Here is a 15,436-nt window from a genome sequence, read left to right on the forward strand (position 1 = left end):
CTTGCAATATATTAGTAAAGCTTAGGACCAATATTTAAAGCTTAAACAAGTTTTGAAAACACTCAATTTGTTTCAGTTTGCCTTGCACACTCAGATGTTAAAATAGAGTCAGTAGCACAAAACAAGGTTTTATAATCTGTCAGAGCCTCAGCAATCTCAACTCACCTTCCATAGCAACCTGCAATACATCTCATTAGACCCTAGGGATTTCTTCATTTTAAAGCCTGCTCAGACATCTAATACCTCCTGCTTTTATAACAAATTTAATAGAATTTCACACTGAATTTTCAAACTACAATGTCCTTCTCCTTATTGAATGCAGATGAACTTGCCTACTTCACTGGGTCACACATAAATCCTATGGAACTGACCCTTTCCCTGGTTAAGCCTCAGTACTTATAACTGTGCTCTTAAATTTGCCTTAATCTAATGTGCCACTAATATTTGTGCCCACTCATTTCTTTCTTTAAATACTCCCAAACCCCACACTGCCAGTGGATCTACCACATTTTCAGTTCTGCTATTCTTTTTAATTCCTTTTTTCATGAAACCCTTGAAATTCATTGACAAACAAGGTTCCCTTGTCCTTGCCCTCACAGCAGCATATTGGCCAGGAACACTCTCTCCTTTCAAGTAACCGTTCCCAGTTGACATCTGCCAATTCTGAATTCTAACTTACTGAAAACTATCTTGCCCTCATTCAACATTTTTATTTCCGGTACAGTCACACAACTTCCCTTGAAACAGAGTCACTACCTCCTGAATACTCACCACTGACACCCAATCACCTGCCTAACTGCTCTCCCTCAGATTAAGTTCAGTACTGCTCCTTCTCCTGCAAAATTATCGAATATTAGCTCAATCCTCTTGAATGCACTTTAAAAATTCCACCTCTGTAAGGCTTTGACACTAAGACAATTGTCCTTACCATAATACTATAATTTTTACAACTCTAATGATTTGCCAGCTCTCAATCCCGCAAAGGCTGTCCGGAGGCCTACAGTAAACACTCAGTAAAAATGGTTCTTAATTTTTTGTTTTTAAGCTCCATACATTATTCAAAGTGATTTCTACGATATTCACCCTCATTACTACAGTGAGGGTTTCCATAATCACTAGTACAAAGCCACCTCCTTTTTAAATTCCTGCCTTGTAACCAATAACATATAATTCACTATTACACATGTCAATACAGTGCCCAGTTTTGGAAAGTAACAAATTACAACCTTTGAGTATAGCTATTTGGCTGTAAAATAGTCATCAAATATGCCGGGTGAATGAGTTCACATCTTCTTCATTTTTACAATGAGAAATCCTTACCTGCTACTTTGAATTACCTGAATTTTAGATTTCTTATCATCATCAAAACTGCTTTGCCGTCTACATGAACTACCTTGGATGAACTGAAGTCTGCCTTCCAGATTCTGTAGAGAAGCAATACAGTGAGTAAATCAGGTGAATTTGAAGATGCTGAACATATCAGCACAAAAGAATGAGACTACATTGGAGTCACAGAATTATCCAGCATAGAAAGATCCCATTCATCCCAACTCATCCACTCATTTGTACTAATCCCATCTCTCAACCTCCGTGTCCACAGCTCTCTACATCTAAGCAATTCATATGCTCACTTTGGACACAACTTAAAAGCTGTCAGTGACTTTGCTTCAATCATTTCCTTCGATAATGCTCCAATAACCTTGACACTTTCGAGATGAAGCAAGTCCCCCACATATAGCCCTCTGAATTGGATGATCAGCCATGATCATACTGAATGGCGGTGCAGGCTCGAAGGGCCGAATGGCCTGCTCCTGCACCTATTTTCTATGTTTCTATGAATCTCTTTCTTGACCCTATATTTATCTACCTATGATATGCAGAGGTTTCCTGTAATCTTACTTATCTATAGCCCTCAATTTTATAAGACTCAATATCCCACCTTAAACTCCTTCACTCTAGGGAGAACATTCCTAGCTTCTCCAGCATAACTGAACTACTTCAGCTCAGGCAACAGCCTGGCCAATCTTTGCTGGATGCACAGTTGAGTTTTAATTGTGTCTCATGATCACTCAGATGACAGATTTCTCATGTTTCCAAGTAAATGTTCACGATTTTGCAAAATGCTGTGTTCCAAAAGCTAAACAAACACAGCACATGATTGTTATGCAAATAGATGCAGTCTGAAAATGATCTTAAAAACCCAAATGAATGACATCCACTATGTTATATTAGAATAAAACAATAGCTTTACTTGCAAGCAAGGAAGGGAGTTTATGGGTTGGTCTTAAATATGACAAGATTGGAATACATTTATAAAGATGTCATACTACAGTAACAGAGGCTCTGACACGGCCAAAACTGATATTATGTATGGGCTTGGTCTTAAAACCTAGAAAAAGGAATTACTTGCAATAAAGAATCAAAGGTTGGTCTTGGTACAGCATGCTGGCTGTACGTGGAGAGATTAGGTAGAACAGGCCTAATTTTTCTGGGGTTTGTAGAATAAGAAGTGAAGTCTGAGACTAAAAATTCTAACCAGGCTCAACAGGGTGAACTTCCCCTGCCATAGCAATCTATAACTACAGAAGTCAGTCTCAGAATAAAGGAATAGACTGATTACCATAGAAACTATTACAGACTTCTTTAAAGGGTGATGAATCTTTGGTATTCTCTATTCTGCAGGTTGAAAAAACTCAATAATTTTATTTTTTTTTAAAAATCAATATATTTCTGGATATTTATGAAATCAAGGGATATGCAGAGAGTGCTAGAAAGTGAAGATCTGGCCAAAAACTGGCCCTGATCATAACAAACGGCAGAGCAGACGCAGAGGGCTCAAATGTGGCCAAGAACAATAAGCTACATAATGCTTCGAGATAACTGAATGTTAGAGAATCAGCACTATTTTATCTGCTTGCAATACTGGCTTTCCACACTATACACCATGGATTGGTGCAATTTCTCCTTGCTTCAAAAAGTTCAATTCAGAAAGGTACTCAGAGAAATAAATGCAGAAGTCACCAACTATCTGAAGTTCAGCAATAGGTGGCTCTGATAAACAAAACACCAGACTTGGTAACCAAATTTGTCAGGACAGTAATTGACAAATCCTTGTTCTTTAATCACAATATTTAAGTTTTTCATGCAATTTTTGCATACAAATTTTTCATAATCTCACCGTCTCAAAATAGGTGAATACACGATCATCTGTTACCATTGTTGAAAAGGGCGATGCATTCGGTGATTGGTTGACATGCACTGGATCACTAACACAATCTTCCTGTAAATACAGGTGAACACAGATGAAGCTGATAAAACTGACTTAATTATTACTAAATTCAAGCACTGATATTGGCATTTCCCAAATTAATGAATTATTTTGTGAAGGTGTGAAATGAGAGCAGATTAGATATTATATATAAAACACTACATCTTTATTCTAAGAAAAATGTTTAAAAATATCTTACAATTTGCACATTATATTTAGCTTCCAATAAAGCAGCTTTGCCCCAAATTATGAGTGACTAAATCACAATTTCATTAAGCTTTGATCACAATGTAGCAGGTCAACTGATCAAAGATGATAAATAATTTTTCTCTGAAGATGCTGCAAATCTTGAGCAACAAACAAAATGCCGGAGGAATTCAACAAGTCAAACAACATCTATGCAGAGGTCAACATTTTGGGCTAAGACTCTTCCTCAGAAACCAAAATGATTTTTGAACTAGTTTCTAAATCAGACTATTTGGTTCAAAAATGATGTATAGAGTACTGCATACAAAAATCAAATATTCATAAGCACAAACACAGGACATGGTATTTGTGACTGTGCAGTCATTAAGTAAAACAAAATTTTATGTTCAGAACTAGCCTGAGAAAGTGCTCCTAATATTGTAGTACTCTGACCAAAACTAGTTAGAATTCCTGAGGTGTTTTCTGAGCAGAGCACCAAGGAAGATATTCAAGCACTGGAATTAGCTCAGAAGATGTCTCTAGGTATCACATGGTTCATAGAAACATAGAAAATAGGTGCAGGAGGCCATTCAGTATGATCATGGCTGATCATCCAACTCAGAACCCTGTACCTGCCTTCTCTCCATAACCCCTCATGCCTTTAGCCACAAGGGCCATATCTAACTCCCTCTTAAATATAGCCAATGAACTGACCTCAACTGTTTCCTGTGGCAGAGAATTCCACAGAATCACCACTCTCTGTGTGAAGAAGTTTTTCCTCATCTCGGTCCTAAAAGGCTTCCCCTTTATCCTTAAACTGTGGCCTCTCGTTCTAGACTTCCCCAACATCGGGAACAATTTTCCTGCATCTAGCCTGTCCAATCCCTTTAGAACTTCATACGTTTCAATAAGATCCCCCCTCAATCTTCTAAATTCCAGTGAGTATAAGCTTAGTCAATCCAGTCTTTCATCATATGAAAGTCCTGCCATCCCAGCAATCAATCTGGTGAACCTTCTTTGTACTCCCTCTATGGCAAGAATGTCTTTCCTCAGATTAGGGGACCAAAACTGCACACAATACTCCAGGTGTGGTCTCACCAAGGCCTTGTACAACTGCAGTAGTACCTCCCTGCTCCTGTACTCGAATCCTCTTGCTATGAATGCCAGCATACCATCTGCCTTTTTCACTGCCTGCTCTACCTGCATGCCCACTTTCAATGACTGGTGTACAATGACACCCAGGTCTCATTGCACCTCCCCTTTTCCTAATCAGCCACCATTTAGGTAATAATCTGTTTTCCTGTTCTTGCCACCGAAGTAGATAGCCTCGCATTTATCCACATTAAATTGCATCTGCCATGAATTTGCCCACTCACCTAACCTATCCAAGTCACCCTGCATCCTCTTCACAGCTAAAACTGCCGTCCAGCTTCGTGTCATCCGCAAACTTGGAGATGCTGCATTTAATTCCCTCGTCTGTCATTTATATTGTGAACAACTGGAGTCCCAGCACTGAGCCTTGCGGTACCCCACTAGTCACCGCCTGCCATTCTGAAAAGGTCCCGTTTATTCCCACGCTTTGCTTCCTGTCTGCCAACCAATTCTCTATCCACATCAATACCATACCCCCAATACCGTGTGCTTTAAGTTTGCACACAAATCTCCTGTATGGGACCTTGTCAAAAGCCTTTTGAAAATCCAAATATACCACATCCACTGGTTCTCCCCTATCCACTCTACCAGTTACATCCTCAAAAAATTCTATAAGATTTGTCAGACATGATTTTCCTTTCACAAATCCATGCTTTGTCCGATGATTTCACCGCTTTCCAAATATGCTGTTAACACATCTTTGATAACTGACTCTAGCATTTTCCCCACCACCGATGTTAGGCTAACTGGTCTATAATTCCCTGGTTTCTCTCCCCCCTTCCTTTTTAAAAAGCGGGGTTACATTAGCCACCCTCCAATCCTCAGGAAGTAATCCAGAATCTAAGGAGTTTTGAAAAATTATCACTAATGCATCCACTATTTCTTGGGCTACTTCCTGAAGCACACTGGGATACAGAACATCTGGCCCTGGGGATTTATCTGCCTTTAATCCCTTCAATTTACCTAACACCACTTCCCTACTAACATGTATTTCCCTCAGTTCCTCCATCTCATTAGACCCTCGGTCCCCTACTATTTCCGGAAGATTATTTATGTCCTCCTTAGTGAAGACAGAACCAAAGTAGTTATTCAATTGATCTGCCATGTCCTTGTTCCCCACCATCAATTCACCTGTTTCTGACTGTAAGGGACCTACATTTGTATTAACCAATCTTACTCTTTTCACATATCTATAAAAGCTTTTACAGTCAGTTTTTATGTTCCCTGCCAGCTTTCTCTCATAATCTTTTTTCCCTTTCCTAATTAAGCCCTTTGTCCTCCTCTGCTGGACTCTGAATTTCTCCCGGTCCTCAGGTGTGCTGCTTTTTCTGGCTAATTTGTACGTTCCTTCTTTGGAATTGATACTAACCCTAATTTCCCTTGTCAGCCATGGGTGCACTACCTTCCCTGGTTTATTCTTTTGCCAAACTAGGATAACAATTGTTGTAGTTCATCCATGCGATCTTTAAATGCTTGCCATTGTATATCCACTGTCAACCCTTTAAGTATCATTTGCCACTCTATCTTAGCTAATTCATGTCTCATACATTCAAAGTTACCCTTCTTTAAGTTCAGAACCTTTGTTTCTGAATTAACTATGTCACTCTCCATCTTAATGAAGAAGTCCACCATATTATGGTCACTCTTACCCAAGGGGCCTCGCACGACAAGATTGCTAACTAACCCTTCCTCATTGCTCAATACCTCGTCTAGAATGGCCTGCTCTCTAGTTGGTTCCTCGACATGCTGGTTCAGAAAACCATCCCGCATACATTCCAAGAAATCCTCTTCCTCAGCACTCTTACCAATTTGGTTCACCCAGTCTATATGTAGATTGAAGTCACCCATTATAACTGCTGTTCCTTTATTGCACACATTTCTAATTTCCTGTTTAATGCCTTCCCCAACCCCACTACTGTTAGGTGGCCTGTACATAACTCCCACCAGCGTTTTCTGTGTTATGCAGCTCTACCCATATCGATTCCACATCCTCCCGGCTAATGTCCTTCCTTTCTATTGTGTTAATCTCCTCTCTAACCAGCAATGCTACCCCACCTCCTTTTCTTTCATGTCTATCCCTCCTGAATATTGAATATCCCTGAATGTTGAGCTCCCATCCTTGGTCACCCCGGAGCCCCGTCTCTGTGATCCCAACTATATCATATTCATTAATAACTATCTGCACTTTCAATTCAACCACCTTGTTACAGATGCTCCTTGCATTGACACACAAAGCCTTGCTTTTACAACACTCTTAGCCCTTTTACAATTATGTTGAAAAGTAGCCCTTTTTGATTTTTGCCCTGGATTTGCCTGCCAGCCACTTTTACTTTTCACCTTACTACTTTTTGCTTCTACCCTCATTTTACACCCCTCTGTCTCTCTGCACTTGTTCCCATCCCCCTGCCACATTAGTTTAAATCCTCCTGAACAACAGTAGCAAACGCTCCCCCTAGGACATTGGTTCAAGTCCAGCCCAGGTGCAGACCATCCTCTTTGTACCGGTCCCACCTCCTCCAGAACTGGTTCCAATGCTCCAGAAATTTGAATCCCTCCCCCTGCACCATTTTTCAAGCCACGTATTCATCTGATATATCCTCCTATCTCTACTCTGACTAGCACGTGGCACTGGTAGTAATCCAGAGATTATTACCTTTGTGGTCCTACTTTTTAGTTTATCTCCTAACTCCCTAAATTCACCTTGTAGGACCGCATCCCGTTTTTTACCTATATTGTTCATTTATCAAGGACTGCTTTCCTTAAAAATAACTTTAAAATGAAATCCTATGAAGTACCAATTTAACCAAAATGTGAAGCAGTACATGGATCAAAAGGAGTGAAGGGCAAACTTGGAGCTAAAGTCAAACAAGCTACAAAAAAAAATTAAAGCAAAAAAATGTCAGAAATACATAGTTATAATAGGTTATGATCTTGGTATAAGCACCATATCAGAATGTACATGGTGAACAGAGAATATGAATTTTAAAAAAATGAACACGATGCTAGAGTATCAGTCGTCCATTTTCCATATTATTGTTATTACCCGCGCTACCAGGAAGACCTTCATACCAATCAAAAGTTGTTTCTGGATGAAAATTGTGGTTGCTTCTTGGTGGGTGATCGGAGAACATAGACCCCCTTGTGTATCTATCTAGTCGGAACTCTACATTTTCAAATTGGATTTAATGTCATTTTACATGAAAAAATTACTTTTAGTGTACTGTAAAATCAAATCAATAAACTACCACATACTAATGGCAATTAACCTTTGGCCAATCACTAGATTTAGCCAACAGTGTCATTCATTTAAAAGAATGCCAAAGTCCAAGCCTCTGTGTTGGCTAGCCTACCTCAACGATAGCTGAAATTTCAGCCATTAAAGGCACATTGTCCTGGTCAATATTTGTGGTATCAACTGCAGCAGATTCTGTTTGTGACTGTGTCTGGTTAGACAGTGGCCCTATAGATTTTTCTTCCTTTAACTCAAGATTCGAAGCTTGCAGTGCAGCAGTTAGAACATCCACTTGTGCTGCAAGACAAAAAAAAATTCCCACTTAAATTTTGTAATCACGTTGACAATTTTCAGAATGATGTCCTCCACTTTCAAAACAATCCTCATTAATTTTACAATCAATAAGGTTACTTAAAAATTGTCAGTAAACAATTTCAAACACTTCAATATCGTTGGGTAAGTGCATTAATCATTATAAAACCAAATTGAGAACAAATTACCTTTTCCAAGAAAGCAAGCAGTTCTCCAACAAGTTGTGAGCAAGTCTAAAAGGGCTAATTATGTGGCTTCTCTCAAAATAGTACTTTCACCACCTCTCCATTCTCAACCCTAGAACTTTTTGTTTTAAACTTTGTCTCAAGCTCTCCTCTACAATCACTCTGAGCACCGGTGCCCCACAGGGCTGTGTACTTAGCCCCCTGCTGTACTCACTGTACACCCATGATTGTGTAGCCAAGTTTCCATCAAGCTCAATATATAAGTTTGCTGATGACACAACAATTGTAGGCCGTATCTCTGGTAATGATGAGTTTGAGTAAACAGAGGAAGTTAAGAACCTGGTGGCATGGTGCAAAGACAATAACCTATCCCTCAACATCAGCAAGACGAAGGAATTGGTTGTTGACTTCAGAAGGAGTAGCGGACCTCATGACCCAATTTACATCGGTGGTGCGCAAGTGGAACAGGTCAAAAGCTTTAAGTTCCTTGGGGTCAATATCACAAATGACCTGACTTGGTCCATCCAAGCAGAGTCCACTGCCAAGAAGGCCCACCAGCGCCTTTACTTCCTGAGAAAGCTAAAGAAATTTGGCCTGTACTCTAAAAGCCTCACTAATTTTTATAGATGCACTGTAGAAAGCATTCTTCTAGGGTGCATCACAACCTGGTATGGAAGTTATCCTGTCCAAGACCGGAAGAAGCTACAGAAGATTGTGAACACAGCCCAGCACATCACACAAACCAATCTTCTGTCCTTGGACTCACTTTACACCGCACGCTGTCGGAGCAGTGCTGCCAGGATAATCAAGGACACGACCCACCCAGCCAACACACTTTTCGTCCCTCTTCCCTCCGGGAGAAGGCTCAGGAGCTTGAAGACTCGTATGGCCAGATTTGGGAACAGCTTCCTTCCAACTGTGATAAGACTGCTGAACGGATCCTGTCCCAGATCTGGGCCGTACCTGCCTCTCGGTTTTTTTGCACCACCTTACTTTCCCTTTTCTATTTATGATTTATAATTTAAATTTTTAATATTTACTATCGATTTGTACTCCAGGGAGCGTGAAATGCAGAATCAAGTATCGCTGTGATGACTGTACGCTCTAGTATCAATTGTTTGGCAACAATAAAGTATAAAAAGTATAAAGTATAACTGGAATTGGATTTTCCACATTCAATCTTAAATTTGTTGTTAACAATGTACATTCAATAAGTACTATTAATTTAAGTGCTTCCTTAAGCTTGTTATAGCTGGGGGTGGCAGTCGAGACAAGTTCCCCCTACTTATTAAGTGCTCCCAATGACATGCATCTCAAATGGCCTCTGACAACCAACTCCAGCTCCTGACCTTCGCATGTTGCTTAGCTACTAAACTGACCGGAACTGTTTCTACTGACAGGAGAAGGGGCAAAGGTGGGTTAACAGCGCCTTATCACAGACCGCTTTGGGCAGATAGGGTTCGTCAGCTGTGGTTGGCAGCTCAACAGAGGAAAACATTCATCTCAAATGTGAAGGTAAACCCGATGGGTTTCTACAAGTACATTAAGAGTTAAAGGATAGTAAGGGACAAAACTGGTCTCCTAGAAGACCAAACTGGTCATCTATGTGTGGAGCCTCATGAGATGGGGGAGATCTTAAACAGTTTTTTTGCATCAGTATTTACTCAGGAAACTGGCAGAGTGTATATGGAAGGAAGGGAAACAAGCAGTAGTGTCATGGAACATATAGAGTTTAAAGAGGAGGAGGTGCTTGCTGCCTTACAGCGAATAAAGGTAGATAAATCCTCCGAGCCTGACATGATATTTCCTCAGACCTTGAGAGAGACTAGTGTAGAAATTGCAGGGGTCTTGGCAGAAATATTTAAAATGTCCTTAGCCACAGGTGTGGCGCCGGAGGATTGGAGGGTAGCTCATGTTGTTCCGCTGTTTAAAAAGGGCTCCAAAAGTAAACCAGGTAATTACAGGTCGGTGAGCCTGACATCAGTAGTAGGTAAATTATTGGAAGGTGTTCTGAGAGATCGGATATACAAGTATTTGGACGGCCAAGGGCTAATTAAGGATAGTCAGCATGGCTTTGTGCGTGGTAGATCGTGTTTAACGAATCTTCTAGAGTTTTTTTGAGGAGGTTACCAAGAAAGTAGATGAAGGAAAGGCTGTGGATGTTGTCTACATGGACTTCAGTAAGGCCTTTGGCAAGGTCCCACGTGGGATGTTAGTTCAGAAGATTCAGACACTAGGTATCCATGGAGAGATTGTAAACTGGATTTGAAATTGGCTGTGTGGGAGAAGACAGAGTGGTAGTGGATGATTGCTTCTCAGATTGGAGGCCTGTGACTAGTGGTGTGCCTCAGGGATCTGTGCTGGGACCATTGTTGTTTGTTGTCTATAATCAATGATCTAGATGATAATGTGGTAAATTGGATCAGCAAATTTGCTGATGACACTAAGATTGGAGGCGTTGTGGACAGCGAGAAAGGCTTTCAAGGCTTGCAGAGGGAACCAGACACACTGGAAAAATAGGCCAGAAAATGGCAGATAGAATTTAATGCAGACAAGTGTGAGATGTTGCGTTTTGGAAGGACAAATCAAGGTAGGACATACACAGTAAACGGTAGGGCACTGAGAAGTGCGGAGGAACAAAGGGATCTGGGAGTTCAGATACATCATCATCATCATAGTTTGTCACACCAGACAGCCAGCCACTCTAGTGTTGTTTGGTTGACGTTGAACAGGTCAGTGTCAGCTAAATCAGGTGAGAGTGGGCAGTTACGCAGAACATGTTAAATGTTCTGCACCCTTTCGCCACACTCACAGGATTCGCTGGTCTTTAAACCCCACTTTACCATATTGTCTCCCGTCCTACAAACTCCCGCTCTCACTTTGTTGAAAGTGCACCACTTCCGTCTGTCAAGCAGTGCCCTGTCTGGTAACATTTCTGTGGGGTCTTGCACTGTATTGTCTGGTGGGGTTCTGGCTTCTGTTTGTTGCCAGAGGTCAATCCTGTATGTTTGGGGGGATGTTCTGTGCAGTAGTTCCTCCACTGTAGCAAAGCTTTTCCTCGATTTTACGTGGTTGGAAACTGGTACATGATGATGTAGTGGGTGCTGTGGAATGTGTCCTCGGATCTCTGGGGAAGCAATGCCTGCAAGTCTGTAAATGACATTAGTGGGTGTGGGGCGCAGTGTGCCCGTGATTATTCGGCAGGCTTCATTAAGCAACGGGTCTATTTTCTTTGCATGGACAGATCTGCCCCACACAGGTGCATAGCAGAGTGCTAGGGCAGTTGATCTAAGTGTGTGAGCATTAGCTCCCCATTTCGTGCCTGCTAATTTTTTCAAGAGAGAATTGCGAGAGCCAACTTTCCCTCAGAGTTTTTGGATGTGGGTGGCAAATGAGAGCGTCCTATCCAGTGTCACACCCAGGTAAATTGGAGTTGGATGGTGTGGGGTCCTTCCCAAACCAGAAGATCTTGAGTTTCCGAGCTGCTCCTCAGGTGGAATGCACACACTTGAATTTTTGATGGATCTGGGTTCAGAGACCATTTTTCATAATACTGCTTCATTGCTTTGAGGACTGCTGTAAATTGTACTTCAACTTCTTGGAAGGAGTTAGCTTGTGTTGCTATGCATAGATCATCTGCATAGATAAACCTGCGTGTGTTTGGAAAGGTTGGTTGGTTGTTTGTGTAGACATTAAATAGTAGAGGTGTCAGGGCTGATCCCTGTGGTAGTCCAGTCTTTTGAGGACGCCACCTACTCTTAATTTCATTCATTTCTACATAAAATCTACGATTTTCCAGGAGGCTTCTTATTACTTTGACTGTTGTTTCATTCCTTAACATTTCAGATAATTTCCGTAGAAGGCCTCCGTGATTCACAGCATCGTATGCTGCTGTTAAGTCAACAATTACTGCCCCTGTAATTTGTCGCATTTCAAAGCCATCCTCAATATACTGGGTTAAGTTCAGGACTTGACCACAGCAAGAAGGGGCTTGGCCTGCACCCGGCTTGGTCTGGTGTTGGAAGATCTTCGACTAAGGGGGATATTCTTTTCGGTATGAGTCTCTTGTAGAGTTTATAGAGGGTGAAGAGCAAGGAAATCGGTCTGTAGTTTTTAGGAATGTTGGGGTCTTTTTTGGGTCTTCGGAGAGCAACAACTTCGGTTCTTCTCTACTTTTTAGGTATCTTTAACTGTTACCTAAGATCATTAAAAAGGGACAGAAGCCAGTGGAGTGCTTTAGGTCCAAGATATTTAAGGAATTCATTAAGAATCCCATCTATGCCAGCAGCTTTGTTGGACTTTAGCTGTGATACTTCATCCTTTAATTCTTCTAGGGTGAGAGGTGGGAAGTTGTTATTCCCGTTCGAGATAGCTGACTATCCCCTGATGTTGCTTTTTCTTTTTCCTCCATTCCCTGTTATTTGGTCAACCATTTAATATCAGTTGGTGGGCAGCCTGATTGGATGTTACGGCAGCAATTCTCTGATACATAATTCCCTGAAAGTGGCGTCACAGGTAGACAGGGTATCCTGGCATTCATAAATCAAAGTACTGAGTATAGGAGTTGGGATGTTATGGGAAGGTTGTACAAGACATTGGTGAGGTCAAGTTTGGAGTATTATGTGCAGTTCCGGTCACCTAACAATAGGAAGGATATCAGTAAGATTAAAACAAGAGTGCAGAGAAGATTTACTAGGATGTTGCCAGGTCTTCAGGAGTTGAGTTACAGGGAAAGATTGACCAGGTTAAGACTTTATTCCTTGGAGCATAGAAGAATGAGGGAAGATTTGATAGAAGTTTACAAAACTATGAGGGGTATAGACAGAGTAAATGCGAATAGGCTCTTTCCACTTAGATTAGGAGAGATAAATACGAGAGGACATGGCTTTAGGGTGAAAGGGGAAAGGTTTAGGGGGAACTTCTTCACCCAGAGAGTGGTGGGAGTGTGGAACGGGCTGCCATCTGATGTGGTAAATGCTGGCTCACTCAAGTTTTTGGATAGATACATGGATGGGAGCGGTCTGGAGGGTTATGAACTGGGTGCAGAACAATGGGACTAGCGGAATAAAGTTTTGGCACAGACTAGAAGGGTCAAATGGCCTGTTTCAGTGCTGTAGTGTTCTCAATATCTGCTGCCTTGTGGCTATACCCCCTCATAAGGAAATAAGCTCTGAGGAAAAATCCAAAGCTGGAGTCCGTAAGGCAGTCCTACAGTGATTTCAAAACTGACTGACAACTCCTGCAACGTGCTAAAACTCTATCAGCCTCTGCCAATTATTTGGATTCATCCGCCGGGTGGAAAGGGACAGCTTGCTCTCCATATAATACTGCCGTGGTTTGTGTATCACGTAGACAGTTGGGATGCAACATCCACGGTCGACCCCCAACCATTTGTTCACTTTAACGAGTATTACAACAAGGAACTTTGATCAATTTAACTGAGAAATTTTGTTTGTGAATCACGTGTTCCGTTTTCCACAGTACAGCCCAAAAAAACAGGAAAAATTGTCAAGCATGAAAACTAAAAAACTGAAAAGTTGAAATCTTAGCCCCTCAAAAGTATTCATCTCCATTTGCTCAGACCTCAAGATTGCTGTCCATTACAGCTGCTCAACTAACCTGGCACAGCTTGAACAGTTTTGCAAGGAGGAATGAGCAAATCTTGTTCAATCATGTAATTGGGCTCATCAGGGAGGGAAGCAGAGCTGGCAGGGGGCACAGTACTAGGTGGTTTGAAGTCTGTAATGACCTGTATGCCATGCCACATGCACCGGGGGTCCGAGGAGTTGAAATGCTCCTCGATTCTCTGTGTTTAGCCTGAGAGATTCCCCTCCTCAGGTTGGCCCTGGCTGAGCTGTAAGCCTCCCGGTCTCCAGACCTGAAAGCTGAATCTCTGGCTTTGAGCAGGACGCGAACTTCTCTGTTCATCCATGGTTTCTGATTGGGGAAAACTTTTATTTGTTTTTGTGATGTCACTCTATCTACACACTTGTTGGTGTGCTCAGGGACAGAGTTGGTATATAAATCAAGTTAATCTGAGAGTCTGTGGTGGCATGGGCAGCAAACTTGCTCCAGTCTGTGTGCTGGAACTGGTGCTGAGGAGCAGAGTCAGCACCCTCCAGCTGGATCTTAATAGTCTTCATTGTGGCTTTCAAAAGTTTAATGACCGGGCTATACTTGGGAAGCAGAAAACAATGAAAGATGGTGGGACTGTCCCTGGTGGGGGAGGGTAGTGGCTTTGTAAGCGTCAGCCACATTATACAAATAAGTTGAAACAAACATTTTGTGATAGTCCTTTCTCAACTTAGTGAAATGCCTTGGAGTACGGTTCATAAAACTGAAAGGCATATTTTAATTGGCAAGTTCTCTTCTGAAAGAAGAAAACCACCGCGACAATATTTTTTCCTTCACATTTACCTTCAGGAATATGGGCAGGCATAGCAGGCAAGGAAAGCATTTACTGAGCTTGTCTAATTATCTCTGTACACTATCATACAGAGTGATATCCCATTAACTTTTACATTTGGATTGCTATCTTCTGATTTATGCCCAAGAGAAGGAAGCATTTGGCAATGTTACTCAATCCTAAAATAATTTGTATAGGATCCCCATAACCAGTTCTGAACAAATGACCAAGTTCTGCAACTTTCTTAACACGTTCCACAATATTATTACTGGAAAACTAAAAAAAAGCAATGGATGCCCAGATGAGGATAGCTTGCACAGTGGACACAGTGATAATTCCAACAGCTGTTAAAGACACACCCTTCATTTAGGTTGAAGTCAAAAGTCTGGGATATGCTGAAGGTAGCTCAGTGAGTTGTTGCAGTACATTCTGTAAATCATTCAGTACACACTGCAATCATAAAAGTGGTGGTGCATATTTAGATTAATCAATGAGGTGCAAATCAAGCAGGTTGCTCAACTCTGGATGCTGTCCATTTGTGTGCTGTAGCTACACACAGGCAAATGGCAAACATTCCAGTATATATTTAGCTCCTGCCATGTAAATTATAATAACTATGGCTTTTATCACATTGCTGTTCGAGCGGTGGTTGGCAAAACTAATTTGTCCTGTGTTATATGGATACCAAATACTTG

At 41.4% G+C, this 15,436-nt stretch overlaps 1 protein-coding gene across 10 annotated transcripts in view; it reads right to left on the reverse strand.

Annotated features, from left to right (window-relative positions):
- The window catches only part of LOC134352043 (serine/threonine-protein phosphatase 4 regulatory subunit 1-like), a 76,428-nt gene that overhangs the window by 21,397 nt on the left and 39,595 nt on the right, over nucleotides 1–15,436 (reverse strand). For all 10 annotated transcript variants that reach the window (XM_063059130.1, XM_063059193.1, XM_063059123.1 and 7 more), the window contains 3 exons: nucleotides 7,957–8,135; nucleotides 3,179–3,280; nucleotides 1,338–1,424 (listed from right to left, as the gene is read on the reverse strand). In XM_063059130.1, coding sequence (XP_062915200.1) covers nucleotides 1,338–1,424; nucleotides 3,179–3,280; nucleotides 7,957–8,135 — 368 coding nt within the window. The remainder of the gene's footprint in view (nucleotides 1–1,337; nucleotides 1,425–3,178; nucleotides 3,281–7,956; nucleotides 8,136–15,436) is intronic.

This window comes from Mobula hypostoma, chromosome 1, assembly GCF_963921235.1.
Source record: "Mobula hypostoma chromosome 1, sMobHyp1.1, whole genome shotgun sequence".
Classification (NCBI taxonomy): domain Eukaryota; kingdom Metazoa; phylum Chordata; class Chondrichthyes; order Myliobatiformes; family Myliobatidae; genus Mobula; species Mobula hypostoma.